At 37.0% G+C, this 17,427-nt stretch overlaps 2 protein-coding genes across 2 annotated transcripts in view; both read left to right on the forward strand.

Moving 5' to 3' along the window:
• Positions 1–2,391, forward strand: part of LOC121641056 (protein odd-skipped-related 2-like) — a 4,137-nt gene extending 1,746 nt beyond the window's left edge. The window contains 11 exon segments of the mRNA XM_041986923.1: positions 406–928; positions 931–1,026; positions 1,028–1,042; positions 1,044–1,076; positions 1,423–1,482; positions 1,485–1,542; positions 1,890–1,909; positions 1,911–1,962; positions 1,965–2,008; positions 2,011–2,049; positions 2,052–2,391. Of these exon segments, the coding sequence (XP_041842857.1) occupies positions 443–928; positions 931–1,026; positions 1,028–1,042; positions 1,044–1,076; positions 1,423–1,482; positions 1,485–1,542; positions 1,890–1,909; positions 1,911–1,962; positions 1,965–2,008; positions 2,011–2,049; positions 2,052–2,078 (930 nt within the window). The 5' untranslated portion in view covers positions 406–442 and the 3' untranslated portion in view covers positions 2,079–2,391.
• A 2,410-nt stretch (positions 2,392–4,801) lies between these two features.
• LOC121642112 (vacuolar protein sorting-associated protein 13B-like) overlaps positions 4,802–17,427 on the forward strand; it is a 334,030-nt gene continuing 321,404 nt past the window's right edge. Inside the window, 4 exon segments of the mRNA XM_041988605.1 lie at positions 4,802–4,905; positions 6,855–6,973; positions 6,976–7,013; positions 10,281–10,424. Of these exon segments, the coding sequence (XP_041844539.1) occupies positions 4,802–4,905; positions 6,855–6,973; positions 6,976–7,013; positions 10,281–10,424 (405 nt within the window).

Below are 17,427 nucleotides of genomic sequence, written 5' to 3' on the forward strand. Positions count from 1 at the left end.
TCCGATCTGGTCGTGTGTAACTGGTGGGACGTCGGCCAATTAAACATATGTTTAGGTTTTATTCTGTCTGGCTTTTACACATGATCAGGCTATGAGGGACATTGCTGCTGCAATTTTACAGCTTGTTCGTTTCTTTTACCAAATCTCATCTGTAGCTTCGGACAGGGTGCTAAAATTAGATAATTAAATTTCTTCCATAATTTGGGTTTAAAGGGTGAATATAATTCCATTTAAGATTGGGCAGGTTTTGTGGTTACATTAGATTAGAAATAAATGAAATAGTTGTGTGTGTTAACATGTGGTTTTACTATAAGGTCATAATTGTACTTTTGTAACATAATTACCTGTCTTAAACTTGGCACTAACACACAGAACTCATTGCCTAATATGTTCTGTTTTCCTCAGGGTTTCCAGCGTTTCCTCTGCAGAGGTCTGAGCCGAAATGTCGAGCAAAGCCCTGCACGCTCCGATCCCCCTGCACCCTGCCCTCCAGCTTACAAACTACTCCTTCCTGCAGGCCGTCAACACTTTCCCTGCTGACCAGCTGCAGGGACTGTACGGCCTCAGCGCGGTGCAAACCATGCACATGAACCACTGGACTCTTGGCTATCCACACATGCAAGGACTTAGGTCGACAATTACAGCAGCTGCCCAAGGTCTGGTGGACCCCAGAATTCCCTTCCCGGCGTTACCCTTCACGGCCGCCGCTCAGCTCCTCCATCCAAAACAAGCCACCGTTACTCACGGCGTACCCTCGCTGCACAAGGACAGGCCAAGGTTTGACTTTGCCAACCTGGCCCTGGCTGCCACTCAGGAGGACCCGCCAAAAGCTGCGGATCTGGCAAAATTGGCGTCGGGACTTGGGGGAACCATCTCAGAGCTGAGCAAGTTGTCCCCGGACCGAAAACCCACCCGGGGGCAGGCTCCCAATCCAAGACTAAAAAGGAATTTATTTGCAACGTTCTGCGGCAGGCATTTTCACGAAGTCCTACAAACCTCCTCATTCACGAGAGGACGCACACAGACTGAGCGGCCTTATACCCTGTGATATTTGCCACAAGGCCTTCAGAAGACAAGGACCATTCTAGAGACCACAGGTAGGCAAATGCGGCGCTATGGGTTTTTGTGGTTTTAGAGGCTCATGCAACTTTTTTGCAGCATTCCTAATTTGGGAGCTTTTTAAAAGGTGCATTTTAAAATAACCTCTTCAGCTCTATCTTATAAGCTAATTTTCATTTTAAATTAAATATACCCAAGGCATGTTCCTAGAATTTTCTACACGAGGGCGCTAAAGCTCTTTTAAGAAATGAATGGGGATTCGGAGTTTTTTAGCCCTATAAATGGAGATATTTATCCCTATAAATGTGGGGTTTGTAACCCACTGTAAGCAAATCCATTGCGATGAGCACACACTGATGAAGTGACCATTTTCTGTTTTACATATACATCCACTCCAAGGAAAGGCCATTCAAATGTCAAGAATTGTTGGAAGGAGATTCTGTCAGTCTCGAACTCTAGCCGCTCCACAAAAACCTTACCGACATGCAGGTAAGCTCTCAAAATCAACAGTACCCAGTGACCTAGCGTGCATTGTAATTATCATTAACTGTTGACTTGTAGTATACTGGCATGCATGGGGATATGTAATCTTAAAAAAGAAAAACCAAGATTGCCGTCTTGGCACTATGTTTATTAACAAAAAGAAAGATTTGTGTGAGGGTTAAATTACTCACCTAAATGAATCAATGTAAAAATCAAGTGGGCTTGAGAGTTGTCGCAGTCATTTTCACTTTTAGCTGTCTGAAATACACATGATAGACATTCTATACACTTAAAGGGAATTAATCCTCTTATGACTTCTATAATCACCTTTGCATTGCTAATATAACACGAGTCTCCCCACAAATGCCACCCCATGCGGAAGAACCTTTAATCAAAGAAGTAACCTGAAAACTCACCTTCTCACCATACAGACATCAAGCCCTACAGCTGTGGCCGCTGCGGAAAGAGTTGTTTCGGCGCAACTGTGACTTGCGACGGCACAGTTTTGACGACACAGCCCGCATCAGGACTTCTAGCCTGGACAGACTAACAAAGTCAAAAAATGGACAAAAGCCAGAGAGACAAATCGGCGACTCTTGTGGTCAAAGGGACTCTTCCAATGAGGACACATTTACTGGCAGCGCATTTTTAGCCTGGAATTTGGTGCACCTCAAGAGGAAAAGACTGCAGATCCATGATCATGTCCAGCTTCCCCACCTGTAAATATCAAGACCACGTACATAATGTTTTTTTCTTTTCTTTTCAGACCTTGAAATGATAAAATTGTCAAACAGTAATAAGTTTAAAGTATGTTATATTGTATTTTAGAAATAAATATTTTCCATGATACATTGCATTCGTCTTGTTATTATTTCATGTTTTCAATTCCACAAAAGAAGACATAATGTTACAGTCCAGAACCAATATCTGAATGGAACTGAAAATGCCCATTAAATTAAAAGTGTGTCAGTTCATGGCCAGCAAAAAGAGCTTATGTGGGAGACTTGTTGGGCTTTTTACAGGATATATGTTTTAGAAGGAAAGCGGCAGACATCTCTACCTGCATGTTTTCTCCCACTGGTAAACTAATTGGGTGACAGCTGATATTTTTATTAATATTTTTTTTAAAGAAAGATATTATTTTAAGCATGTACAACCTGGTTTGGACCTTTAGCGTCCAGCGTTTATTTATTTATTTAAGACTCGGAATTAGTAAGCACCATTATTACCTTCCACGTCAAACAGTGATAAACAAACTTATTATATTTGGCGCATTAGCAGCCATATCACATCTTTATCTACATCACGCACCTCTGATATCATAATTGAATGAAAGCAGAAGAAGGAGACACTTGTGTGTTTGTGTGTGTGTGTGTGTGTGTGTGTGTGTGTGTGTGTGTGTGTGTGTGTGTGTGTGTGTGTGTGTGTGTGTGTGTGTGTGAGAGAGAGAGAGAGAGAGAGAGAGAGAGAGAGAGAGAGAGAGAGAGAGAGTATATTTTAATACAAATTTACAGATGGGCGGTTCTGTTGTTGACGCTTCTTAACCGCCTAAAGACTTAAGATGCTGAATTCATCCACCAGCGGCATCATTGACCATGTTCATTGATTAAAACATCATAAACTCCACTCAGCTTCTCACACACGATTAATATACCTTTTAAATTTGACTATTTCAGCTGTGTAGTCTGATCTTTTAATGAATAGTTTAAGAGAATTTCTTGCAGCCTTATCAGAGGGAAGTTTACCGGGAAACTGCGCGCGCTTCAGACGCGGTGTTTTATAGAGTTGTGCAGATAAAAATTGGATTTAATCCAGCTAAACATTGACCGGCCACTGATTAACCATCAGGGCATGTACCTGCAGGATGAGCGGATATATTATATATTTTATTTTTAGGGAAGGACAAAGCAAGATTCACTCACCTCGATGTTTTTCTGTGTTATTTGCATTCAGGCCTGGTTGGTTCTGCTGGGTAAAGCGTTTTTACAACCGCTTTTCCACCTGACACTGCATAATCAATTGCTTTGGGGAAAAAAGCAGCATTTTTCTTTAATAGGCTCACAAACATGGTCTGGACCAAGCTGGTCTATAAAATAACAACAGCAGGAGTTATACGTGCGTTTCATTGCTCCCTAAAAGGCCATGAATTGAAGACAAGTTTATTACGCACTTGCAGGGAAGGATTTTTCCTAATTACTTCGACAATGGAAAAGAAACAAAGTGTAACGTCTCAGTGCTATAGGCTTTCACAAATAACTAAATTACAAAATATTCAATACTTAAAATAACAACAACAAAAATAAGGAAATATATAATCTACACATATCTCCAAAACCAGTTTATTATCACTTATAATTAATAATAATAATAATAATAATACAATAATAATAATAATTATTATTATTATTATATTTGGACAAAGGTATATTAAACGCTGTTCTAACCTCTGTAGCCTATTTCAGTTTCAAATGTCCATGTTATTAAAATAATTTCTTTAAAAAAAAAAAGAAAATGCATTTTTGAGGCACATTTTCACTCATAATTAAACATAAATTAATTATAAAATAAGTAGAGTATTTTATATTTTTTAGGTTCATTTTGAATTTGATTAGTTTCATATTCCACCATCACATGTCCAGCTAATACTTTTCTGACCTAGGAAGAATCTTAAGAAAAAAAGAAGAAGAAGAAGAAAAGGAGTGAAGCAACAACTTTGATCTCGTTTTAGGGGAACCTAATATCAGAATAACACATACCCAGTTATCTGTTTAGTTAGAAGTGGGCAAAATAAAAAGGTGGTACTTGATGTGATTTCATTTGATTATTTTAAGGAGATTATTTTATAAAGCACTCCGTATCATCATCATCATCATCATCGTCATCATCATTGTTATTATTATTATTATTATTATTATTATTATTATTATTATTATTATTGTAACTTTTATATAGGGTTTGTACAGGATGGCCTATTATTTAAACAAAACTCTGTGTTTATCAGTGAACAAAAACACCGTCACAGTCTTCGTTTCTGACAGAGCATCTTGGCTCATGCAGCAGAAGTAACTTACAGCTTAGTGTGCTGTTGGCACAGGTGGATCGCGTGTCCACTGACGTCACGCGGGACACACAAGGCACAAGAAGTGGACAATCACGCGGCAAATGTAAGCCCGCCCTGGATGTGTGGACTGCGTCCTCGAAACCTTATCTATAAACTGATAGGTTGAAGCTGCACTGGCTGCAGACCACTGGTGCAACCATGACAGAAGAAAAAGAAGAAGAAGTAGAGCTGGGAAAAGAAAAGTCACAAACAGATAATAATGTAACGTCGTGCGTTTCCACCGGACAGTTCAGATCCTCACGGTAGGCCTCGAGTATAACTTGTGCGTGCTGATGTAACTGCCCCGATACTAGCTTTTATAACACAAAAACTAATAATATTCATAACGAAACAAGAAATGTGAGAAAGAAAGATTGACTATAAAAGAGGGCGAAAGATGTTTGATGTGTCCAAAAGTCCATCTCATATTTTTCACGATCGTGCACGTTAAGCTTCTTGCTCAATAAAATCAATAAGAGAATTTATATTATTCCATGAACCCACTGGTCCTGAAATAACAAGAAGTCCACAAAGGATAAAGCAGTTTAATTTCTTTGGGGTTTTGTATTTATTTTAGTAAAATATAAGTTTAGAATATCCCAAGATTTGACTTTCCACCTTTTATCTATATTTATGTAGCGTAAAATTTTAACAGTTTTTAAACATTTTGTTTATGCTAATATTTCAGTTCTTGTTTGCATACTTTAATATAATAATTTTATTTGAAATTATATAATTATTTCGCATCAGATGGTCTCAGCAAAATACAGACAGCCCCCACCACCTTTTTAAAATCTCTATCTGTTATGAAATTATAAAAAAGTGGATAATAGGCCATTGTTTGAAATATTTGAACTATTGCATTTTAAAATGTTGTCCATACACTGACTAGAGCAAATGTCTTATATAAAGTTTATTGTGTAAAAAAATCTATTAGCAACACTGAGCTCCCAAAGCCAAGGGACGTGCATACTGTACCACGCTAGACGTGACAACGACGCTCATTCTGATTAAAGATGCTGATAAACGTCACAGGTATTGAAGCTTTTGCAAAGCAGCTTGCATTAACAACATCTGGATCTGCGGTAACCGAAGAATATATCGCGAGTTTCGACCAATAATTTTTCAAAGTGATTTCTGGCGTCTTTCCTAACTCAATTTGGCTCGTGATTCTGAAATATGAAAGGCAAATTTCCCACGGACGCAAACGTCACACCAGTTATACGGAAGCCGCGTTGGTGTTTACAGATGACGTTTGCGGTACAACCGTTGAAAGATGTGGCTAACGATAGTTGACGGGATAAACATGTTTAAATAAACGTCAGTTTCAACAAACAGCCACCGGACTGAAGTGGCAATCAAGTAAGGTTACTTTTCTTTTTAAGTTTAGGAAATTCGGTTTAGGGCGGTCTTTTTCTGAGCCGTCGGCTTAGCTTCTTTGCTATTACTAACCAAATGAACAGAAAGCACAGCTAGGCCTTTATTCACCATCTGCTCCACAGTAATGTCCAAATTTGTTACATCGTAGCATTACAGTTTTATGTTACAATGCTAATCCGATTTTTGCACATGGACTTGCATGTCTAGTGTTAGCCCTTCAACTGGTTTCGTCGCATTTTCTGGGAAGTTAAACCCTCATTAGCAAGCATGCTAACGATAGTCACTAAAAAGTTATACCGCTGAAAATATATTACTTAAAAGATAATTTAATTATGACTTGAGACCTACTTGAGCTGAACGATGGTTTTTACCCCCTCTTAAGTGAAAATGTTAGCCAAATAGTAATATAGGATGGCAATTGCATTTGCTAAGTTTAAAGGGACATTTTAATTACACTGAAGTTGGCATGTAGCATTAAATATGACCGCAAATTTAGCAAGTAAAAGGTCGAATATTAAATAAATAGTACGCTCTTCCTAAACAGATACGTCGAGCTGTTTAAGCAGCAATAGCAGGTGTGCCATATATCTTTAATTAAGGCTCACTTCCAATAAACCAGCCCTGTGAGCTAATATACACAGTAGTGCTACCTAATAAGTGACACACCTGAACTTGAGTACAGCCAAATTGAATGTTATTAATAACACCTTTGCTTTCCTGCTGTAACATATCTGAATATCCCCTCTTTCCTTTGGTATAGCCTTCAGTACAGTGTTGATAAAACGCTTAAATGACATTTCAGTATTTGTTTGATCTTTGACCTTGTATTCAGGACTGAGACAAGATGTTGGGAGTCTTATGTCACGCCGCTCCTGATGAGCTATGTCAACAAGTACATTAAGAACCTGAAGCCATCTGACCTGCAGCTTTCTCTGTGGGGAGGGGATGTGTGCGCAGCAAGCTGGACCTGAAGCTGGATGTACTGGAGCAGGTACATGTATGTTAAATATAGGTAGTGTTTAGTGGAACTTTATTATTATTATTATTATTATTATTCAATACAAAACCTACTGGGATCACAGACATTTGTCTGTTTTTGACATCTTTTCACATTTCATCCTGCTCTGTTGGAGAAATGTAAGGAGTTTATGAAGTATGATTCATGGGCCGTATGCTTCCAGAGGGAAGAATTTTCATATCTATGTGCAGTTAATAGGAATGGGCAATAGCATTAGCTCTATGGTACTTTTTCATCAATAACGACCACTTCTTGGCCCTTAAAAGAAAAATCATAATTTTTACAGTGTTGCATTAATAACTGTATTGCAAGGGCGTTGTGAATAATAAACACAAGAACATCAGTACTTAAAAAGAAATTGTTTTTTAAAACAATAATTAGACTGGTGAGTAAGTTAAACAAAAATAAGAAATAAATAATAATAATTAAACTACAGATAATTATTAGATTATTCAAATGTATTAAATTGAAAATAAAAATGCATATGTAATAGTACGTATGATAAATATAAATAAGCATAATGTGAAATGACCTGAATTAACCTAAGAAAATATCAAAACAAGACATCATCATTAACAGTAGCAGCTCAGCACCATCATTAAGAACATCTGATCGGCTACCATGATAATATGACAAGAGATGCACAGTTGTTGGGCTTCACATGCAGTTTTGTGCCTAAAACTCTCAGAAGGAAACAAATGGCATGTTTTGTATCAGCAGAGCGGTATCCTGATGCTTTAAAAAAGCACTGAACCAGCTATTTTGACTGGCTGATATTGAAGTATCGGACTCCAGAGTATCGATCCGCCCATCCTAGCAGTTAGGTGATCCATCTTACTAGAGGCAAGCAGGGTATTGGTTGCATTTGGTAGATGTCTTTAGATATTTAACATATTTTCTTCCTGTACCAATATTATTCAGCATTTTCTTTACTGTAGAGTGCTTGCACTGCTCTCAGTTCTTGAATTTATTTATTTACTTATTTGCTGCTTACATAACTTGCTTGCCTCATTGGCACTCCTTATCTCTCACACACATATGTGATACATTACAAAGTTATCAGTGGCTATAAATGCTTTCCATTTTAAAATGTTTTGGTTGCTTAGCAGGAGGGCCAGTTAAGCATGCAGATACAGTATGACAGGGGAAATAAAGCCAATATTTATTTTCTCAGGCTTAAATAACTGCAGAAAACACATGAACACAACCAGGATATTTTTGTTCCTTTCAGACATTCAGTCTGCATCCAAGTTTATTGCCTTAATTAGAATCAAGTAGAAATATAGCAGTGCTGCTTAGCCAGGTAAAATCAGAGTGTATTTACTGTAATTTTAGAAGAGAGTTGATAGATTTATTATTTATTTATTTTCCTTTTTTATTCTGCAGTGTTATTTTGACATTGCATTCTCCTTGTACACTTGTAATGTCTGTATTCGATCAGTGTTCCATGAGTTAGTTTGATCTTTATTTTTCTTTTGAGTGGGTTCCAGACTGCTTCTGAAGAGCAGGATAAAATACTACCTAACCCAACAGAGTTTTTAAGAAAGTTCTTCTTGGAAACAGCTTTAAGGCAGCTGACAGTGGGAATTATGGTGGGATTGAGATCTATGTGATTCTGTGTTGAAAGTTTGGAAATGATCCCACCTTTGTTTTATTCTTTTAACTTTTACAATTGCCAATAAAATATTATCTTAATCTGCAAAGTATTTTTTATTGAAACATTCTAGAGGTTATAGAGCAGACATACTTAAATTTCATTAACTTTTATTAGAAATATGTTTGGTTATTAATATTTTGACTCAAATTTAAAGTGAAGGCATGTGAAAACTGTGAATAAGTAGTCAGATCTCATGAGTTTGTTCTTGCACGGAGAAGTTAAGATGTGGTATGAGGATTTGACTGGGTGTGAAAAAATCTGGTATTTACTTTACTTGGTGTATCTGCTGGTGTTTCAGTTTGTGTGTCTGTGCTTTCCTGCCAAATGTGTTAAACGCCCTCTGTGATGAGGTGGTCTTCACTTCCACCCAGTATAATGGGTGTTAACCAACCTTTAAGTACTGAAAATCAGGTGTTGTGATTAGGGGTTAAAAACATGGACACCCACCAAGAACCAAATATGGCTAAGTTTTAGGTTTTGTGTACTTAAAAAAAATAGGGTAATAAAATTGTAAATGTCATATTTATCATAATTGCCTCCTTAAAAATTATAATAAAATTAATGAACGTATTAACAACAGTGGAGACCTTTCCTTAAATCATGCACATTACAATGTTACTATCTGTAAATAATAAAAAAAAAATGTTTTTTTTTTTTGCATCTAGAAGACAAGTGATTAACTTTATTTTGGGCTCTGTTTTTGGTTTGTGTATGGAGCTGGAATCTGTAAATGGTTCCAGCTAGCAGAGGAAAAAGGGTAATTTCCTGGACAGCTGTTAGTCATGTGATTCAGTTTATTCATATTTGATATTTAGTCCTGTTTACACTGCTTAGATAACCCACCCTTCTGGCTTTTGGTGTGAAGGTATTTAATATGCATTTGGTCCATGTCACATTTCTGTAACCTCATCAGCTTCATTCTGCATTGATGAAAACACAACACTGGGATGTGCATGTAAAGTTTTGCTGTGGGAATTCAATGTGAGGCTCTGAAACTGACAAAAACCTGGAGCACAAAGAGATGAGTCTGGTTGGGTGTTACTGACTGTAGCCAGCTGGCAGATCAACCTCAGCCTGTCTGTGCTTCAGTCAAAAATAATAAACTTGTCTACTTATCACGAAAAGTCATGCTAATCAGAAATTGTGCTCCATCACAACATCCAGGGTACAATTTAATACCATTGCTTCATGTTGTAATTACATGTTTATCCATCTGGAAGGTTGTGGTAGCTACTGGACCAGTTCTGATACACCATAGCCCCAGAACTCTGTGGGTAAACTCAGTGTTGTTGGCAATGAGACAGGATTTTATTGGTTTGATTTACATCATATTTAGAAACCTGTTTAAACATGCTACTTTTTGTGTAAAACCAGCTATTCTCACACATAAATAGGACCAATTTAAAGTCACCAGTGACCTAACATGCATATTTTTTGACTGTGGGAAGTAACAAAAGCACCTGCAGAAAACTCACCTTGTAAAAGATTGGACTACGATTTCACTTTCTGCACTGTCTGCTTTGAAGAGAAGCTTTTCACATACAGGTTATTCTGACTTATTTTGCATCTTTGTCTTTTAATAGGAGTTGAAGCTGCCCTTTACATTTATGAGTGGTCATATCCATGAGCTGCGCATCCATGTACCCTGGACCAAGCTGGGCTCGGAGCCTGTTGTAATCACCATCAACACCATGGAGTGCATCCTCAAACTAAGGGATGGAGCTCAGGTTAGTTATTTACTGGTGTGGGAAACATGTCTAACACCCCTCTGGTTGAATACGGACCCAAGGCACAAAATAATATATTTACATCACATAAACATTTTCAAAAAGAATAAAACTATTTCATCTACACAAAACATCATATTAATCAGTAGCTTAATCGTCACAAACTTGTAAGGTTATAAAAATCAGGTTCCATAAACTTAATGGGTTAAGTGTCATATGAACTCGGCTAACACATTAGCACACACATTAACCGATAAGGAAATAAAATACAAGTTTGCATACCTTATTGGCCACATTAACTCATATGGGGTTAAATGAAACCATCTCATTGCGCAAGTCAACTTCAGTCCCAAGAGCTGTTTGACATTATAGCATGCTGCTGCAAACGTCTTCTTTTAATTCTGACAGGATATCGTGCAGCCCCGTGGTGAGCAACAAGAAAACAAAGCCCTGACTTCAACAGCACTAAAACTTTGGTTCCACTATAAATGCTAAGCTGCTCATTTCAACATATTTCAAATTACAATAACCATAAATAAAAAATATTTCCTTTTAACAAATGTACATTATTTATTTATTAAACTAAATTATCAAGTGAACTTAAACGCTGCCACTGATGGCAGCTACAGTGTCATCATTGATTCGAGTGTTGAGCCAAAGCAGGGCGGTCCAGATCTTCTTCTTATGTGAAAGTCTTGCTCATGCCAAATAAAGCTTTCTCAGTCCTTTTTCCTTGTGTGTTCCCAAGAATGTTTATAATGGCCTTTTCAAATATTATTACTTTTCCCCTTTTTTCTTCTTTGCTTCTACTGTAGTTGTGAAAAAATGATCCTTTAATTCTGACTTGGAGTAAAGTCATAAAAAAAAACAACTACATCCTGCCATTTATTTTCAGCTCATGCTGGTTTAAAAAGTGTCGTATATGTTTAATACAAAGGCAGTTGGAAGAGTTTGTTATAGACCTTAAAGCCAAAATTGCCAATGACTAAGGCCAACATATATAACCCCTTTATTGTTTAATGTTACTACTTTGGAGTGTGAAAATCTTATTATTATTATTAATAATTTTTTTATATCTGTCTGAACTATTTGAGAAGTTTAACCTGTACATTTTATTATAAATTATTTTCTTCATCTTTCTTCATCAATATAAAAATCGTATTTTTATTTGTGTATCCTGAAAATGAAGGATTAGTGCCTTAATTAAGTGACTTGAGACTTAAGGTCCAGGTTTTCTGTGATGACGTTTGGGTAGATTTTCAGAGAAGAGAATATAAAAGCAGCAATCAATTCTTAAAAAAACTAAAATAAATAAATAAACCAGTTCTGATTAAAGTCCAACTAGAGTCTCTATGATTCCAACAGTGTTTGAGAAACATCTTCATAATAAAATTAGTATTCTATTGTTAGTCATGTAAAGGCTGGTTGTTTGCTTTGGTTTATTTATTATTTGTACTAAAAATATCAAAATATCAGTCTGTTTTTACCTCTGACAATAAATGAAATAAACACACCCGAAGCTTTATCAATAAAATAGTTATCAGTTCTACTCGTGCTTCAGTGATGGGAGTAATATTGATAACTTGCTAAATTACCATTCACGCAGGGCTGGTGTCCATATAATGCACTTTTTCTAAGCAGCAACACTTTTTTTCCTGAAGTTACTCTAAATGAGCAGTGACCATTTGTGGCTGCATGAGGCCATCCTAAGAAAAAGTTCTGCCTCCTTGGTCCTTTTGTAGAGCACTGCACTTTCAATGTGGTCGCTCGCTGTGTCTGTTTATCTAAAAAAACATGTCAGACAGAAGTTATCAGGAAAGTCAGTTTGTGGAATGGATCCGCCAGACGCTAACTGTTGGTAACTTTAAGCTTTGTCGCCATCATATTATTAAACAGTCCTGCAGTTGACAACAGATTACAGAGGAGGACTCATCGTCTCCCTAAACCCTCTGGCATCAGTTTCTGTAGTTCATGAGGCCCCAGGACCCTCATTTTCACCATCACCTTTGGTACTTTTTGCAAGCTATGTATACACACTTTCAACTTTTCCTGTGGTGTTTCATTCTAAATGTGGCAAAATTAGGGATGTGCATGTCTAATCGATTAGTTGAAACCGTGCAGAAAGTCAGCAGCTTTCTTAACAGTAGACTGATGTTTGGATGAGTCATGCGTCATGGTGACAGACATGGTGTTGTTTACAACGCTGTTAAAAGAACAGCGTGGCCCCTTCAGGTCCAGTTACAGATAGAGAGCCCTACAACATGTCAGCTGGTCTGATGCAGCTTAAAGACCAGAGGGAAACGGGGTGTAAATAACTGGTTTTGTTGTGTCTGAACTCTGTTGTGGGCGTGGTGTTTAGTTCACCTGGTAAAGCAGAACCAGACCAGGTTCAGCGATGGACCCACTTTCTCATGTACCTGCTGTACAGTAAATTAAACTGAAGCAGTCAATGTTAAAAATATAACAAACAAAATGGGGAACACTTGTATATAAAATGCACATTATATAACATCTCACACATTTTACACTTTCCCTTTGGAGATGGTATTTCATTTCATTATTGATGACTTCAAGATGACGTCATAACTAACAGACAAATCAATTTTGAAAGATCTGACTAGTTGACTTAAAAAATCACCTAAAATGCCCATCCGTCATCTCCAGATGTAGTAGAGAGCAGTGGGCTGCCATGTTCCTGTGCCCAGGGAACAGTTGGGAGGGGTCAAGGGCCTTCCTCAAGGGCCCATGGGGGTTCACCTCTGTTGGCACACTGGGGCCGCCAATGTAAACTTACCTCTGTAACCACTAGGCCACTACTAACCTTTTTCTTTAGTTTCCAAGCAAAGAAAAGTTCTTCTCATAAACAAGAATTGAAATGAAATTATATGTTAAATTGTTTGACATCTCTATCAAATTAGATTGCATATAAACGTCATGTACAGCTTATTAGGTTTGTCTATCTAATTAATAAGATGATATTAAAATAATCATGTGAAATGTAATTTTTATCTTAAAGTATTGATGAACATAAATCTGAGTACAGTTCTAGTATTATTAATTTTAGTCACATTTTCATTTTTGAAGTTTGGTAAAGGGAAGGAAAGACATTTTTCTTAGATTATTTACAGAATATTTTAGTCCTATTTTTGCCACCCATGCAGCAAAATTTAAAAGTATAACTCACTGCTGGTCCTTATATGGGGAGGTTGAAGTTTCAAGGCCAGATGTTCCAGAAGAAACACATTTCAAGGGAAGTCAATTACAGCTAATTATATAGGCTGCAGCAAAAAGATTTGTAACACATGAGCTTGAGTCGCCCAGAACTAATGGTAAATATCATACTGCGCAGGTGGCTACTGCTCATGTGATCCAGTTTCTAGTTTAGTGGAAATTTAAGCTTGTTTTTTCATGCTTTTTATACACAGCTTAAGGTCATGTACCAGTACTAGCACTGGTGTAATCTCAAAACAACTATTTGTTACAGATGTTTTCTAAAAGATTTCTAGTGAAGAAAGTTGTGAGTGAAGAAAGTGAAGAGTTTTGGGGAATTGCAAATGACATTTGGACAAATTATTCAGTGGTATGTACACCCAAGAGACATAATTTGGAGTAAAGCCAGACCCATAGGAGAAGTCCTTCTAGCATGTGGAATTTAAATGAATCACTGCACCTCTCATTTATAAGGGAGACAGGAGGCCGACTACTGTGTTCTAAAGCCAAGAAAATTAAGCCAGTTTCATTAATTTTCTTTATAAATGTGTAATACTGTAACTAATAATAGTAATAATAGTAATAATAACAATAATGTCAATAAGCCTTTTAGGCCCACAGAAAATTTATGCCTCTCTTGAGGCTAGATATCATGTTGGTATATACATTTTTTGGGTTTTGTTGAATTTTAATCAGGTTCTAACTGGATGCAGAGTTTGGCATCGGTTCATGCAACAGATGGGCCATGACTTTTCTCCCTGAAGCCTTCATGTAATTTGCGTGATGGCATAACAGATCTGTAAAAAACTGATCTGTGAATGGAAAATATTACAATTTAAGTTTAATAGATCTCTAGTGTTTCTTTTGTCCAGTTTATACATGAACCTTGTGGTAGGCCTCACACGACCAAAGTGTGGAAATGATAAATGATATCATTAATATGGTTTGTTTTTGTAATTACAGTTAAAGCCTGAGCACTAGCCTGTAAAAACATCCGCACATCTTTTGAAGTTCATTAAGGGCTGTGTAATTTGAGCGGAATTATTTGGACCTTTTTAATGTTCTTGTTTCCCCTTGAGAGGAACTGGGTTATATTAGGTTTATTCAGATTGCCCAATAGGGCCCATCTGCAAAGCACCAAAAACAGCTCACAATTATAGTTTCCAGCAAATGTGGAAATTTGGGCATTTAGCAGCAGTTGGAGATTACAGCTTCTGCTGACAGTGTAATTGCTTGAAATTAGCTGTAATGAGGATTGTACTGCACAAGTATGGTAATGAAAAGATGTTGTCCAACTTTTTTCTAGGCTTTAATTTTACAAACTGGAGGCCATTTACAAACAAAATAATTCATTTTTATAATGGTGTTATTGTGTCCTCCAATTACATGGTGTTCAACAGCCAGCTTCGAAATCCACAGCTTTTGTACGTATCTCTATTTTAAAATCATGGTTTTTCCTTGTTTAGTTTGCTGATTTATTATATATAATTTTCCTGATCTGCCAAGTTGAGTTATTAGTTTGGGTTCCTCTGTGAGAGATGTGACTACGTTATGGCCTCTGTTTTGATAACAGCTCATGGTGATAAAAGATTTTGTATGAATCAGTTTAACATATTTCTTCTTGTGCCAGGCTACAGCTCATACTATGTCTATCTTGTATTTTATTTTTTTTCACAGAAATCACGAAAGAGGTTGGGAGCAACTTCACACCAAACTCATGACAGATTTGACTGTTTTATCTTTTACTTTAGGTAGAAGGGTTTTAGTATGTACAGCTCAGATGTGGTGGATTTGAGCTTTTCCTTAGTGTGATGCAGTCCATTTTATTTTATTTCCTCCAAAGTCCAACTTGTGAAGCTTCGGGTGAAACCGTTTTTTACTAAATTTCGTTGTGCTATTTTATTACTTGTTTTTGTTGCTAGTTGTAGCAGATATAAACATGGGGAATGAGAGTTTTTAATAATGGGCGTAATGGCAAACCTTGATGTAATTTTTTTACCATTATATGATTATTTATTCTCTTTTTTTCTCCTATTGAGATCTTGATAAATTGCTCCAGATGTTAAGGATGAGGTGTGATCAGCAAAGTCAGAGAGGAACTGGCTGGACAGCAGTAACTGTAGATCATAACACTCTTAGACACACTTTATTTTTATGAGACAATGATAAAGGCTTGGGTTACTGAGGAGAGCCTTTCTGGTTTTGGCTCAACTCTCTGCTTGATCTGGGGACTTTTATGACCGCTGAGTGCATTTGCCACTGATGTGGAGGTTCTGATTGATGCATTGCTTCAAGATGATTTGGGGAGGTGCATTTTGAGACTTGTTGGTTTGGCAAATGCTTCTTTCTTCTGTTTTATTCCCTCTAAACTATTTTTAGGGCTTTACACCACCAAACCTCATTGCTCCTTAATGATGGATAATACACGCGAATTAGGAAACCCCTTCTTGAGGGCTTCCTAAAACCCCAAGCTTTTGTTCTGTTGCTATATCCACCTCTAGAAAATTAGAAAAAGAAATTTATTAAATGTATGTTTTTGTCACCCAGGGAGTGAATCCGAAACACCCTAGATAGGAAATTATGAATTTGTAAAACTTCTTTGTGTAGCTTGTGGTTGTCAATTGTAAACATGTTTAACTTTATGATTTGGATTGAAATGTATTTCACATTAGCAGATTATGAGTCTTAGAGTCTAAACACAAGCAAATAATCATCATCACCAAAACCATCAGAAATGTCAAGGTCTGGATTTAATTAAAAACCCTTCAAAAATCTACTATGGATATTAGATTTTTGAAGTCAACGTGTTAGATGCAGGAGAATTGGGCAGGTGTTAAGGCCTGATCCAAATAATTTACAGGATCAAAGATAATACGAGATGATGTTGTTGCAGCATCTGGAATAGTCTGTCATTCGTGGTCTAAGGATTGATAACTCATGAACTGCCAACAGAGTGTCGGAGAATGTGCTGAAACAATTTTCATCAACTCCACCACTTTCAGCTTCTGTAGTACAGAACATCTACTAACATTGCAAGATCTTTTGTGATGGTGTGTACTCAGCTTTTCTTTCACAAGTTAGAAAACACAGTTTAAGTAAAGGAAAAACTGTCTGGAAGTTTGCAATCAGATAGCACAGATTGGATAATCTGTGTCCCAATTCCATCCGTAAATGTTGCCTTTACTTCCCCAGCTTGCAGGAGCAAATGATTTTCAGAGATTGCTGCATAAATCCTTCTGATCATCAGCTCAGTGCGGCCTCATTCATAGCACTGAGAAGAGACGACTAAGACATGGAGCTTTAGAGAATATGTTTTCACTGAATCCCACCCCCTGTGGCAGTAACAAGAGCCATCCCTGACTGTAAATAATAAAGAGATGGAGTAGGGTTCCTGCTTATTCTGGACTCCTCGGGCAGGTTGGAAGATAAAGCATGACTTCTGATGAGAAACGAGTTAAGACTGTCTTTAAAGACCTTGTTAAGGTTTATAAAATTTGCTTCTCAGAACAGCTTGTTTATGATCTCAATATTTCTTTAAAGGGTTATGTAAGCAATCAAGATGTTCTTGTTCTAGTTTTGCACCTAAGGAAAATTTGAAAAATTTGTAAACTTTTATGTAGAAACTGTCTTAAGAAAAAACAAACAAAGCAAAAACACACAGGGTATGATTTATGGTGACAAGTGAAGAAAATGAATGCATCCAGAAAAGTGTTTTCTGTGATTGATGGAGCCCATTGATAAGCTGATGAACATATGTTTGATTCTGTAAAATCAAATGGCCCTACTTTGTTCG

Source organism: Melanotaenia boesemani, chromosome 6 (genome assembly GCF_017639745.1).
Source record: "Melanotaenia boesemani isolate fMelBoe1 chromosome 6, fMelBoe1.pri, whole genome shotgun sequence".
Lineage (NCBI taxonomy): Eukaryota > Metazoa > Chordata > Actinopteri > Atheriniformes > Melanotaeniidae > Melanotaenia > Melanotaenia boesemani.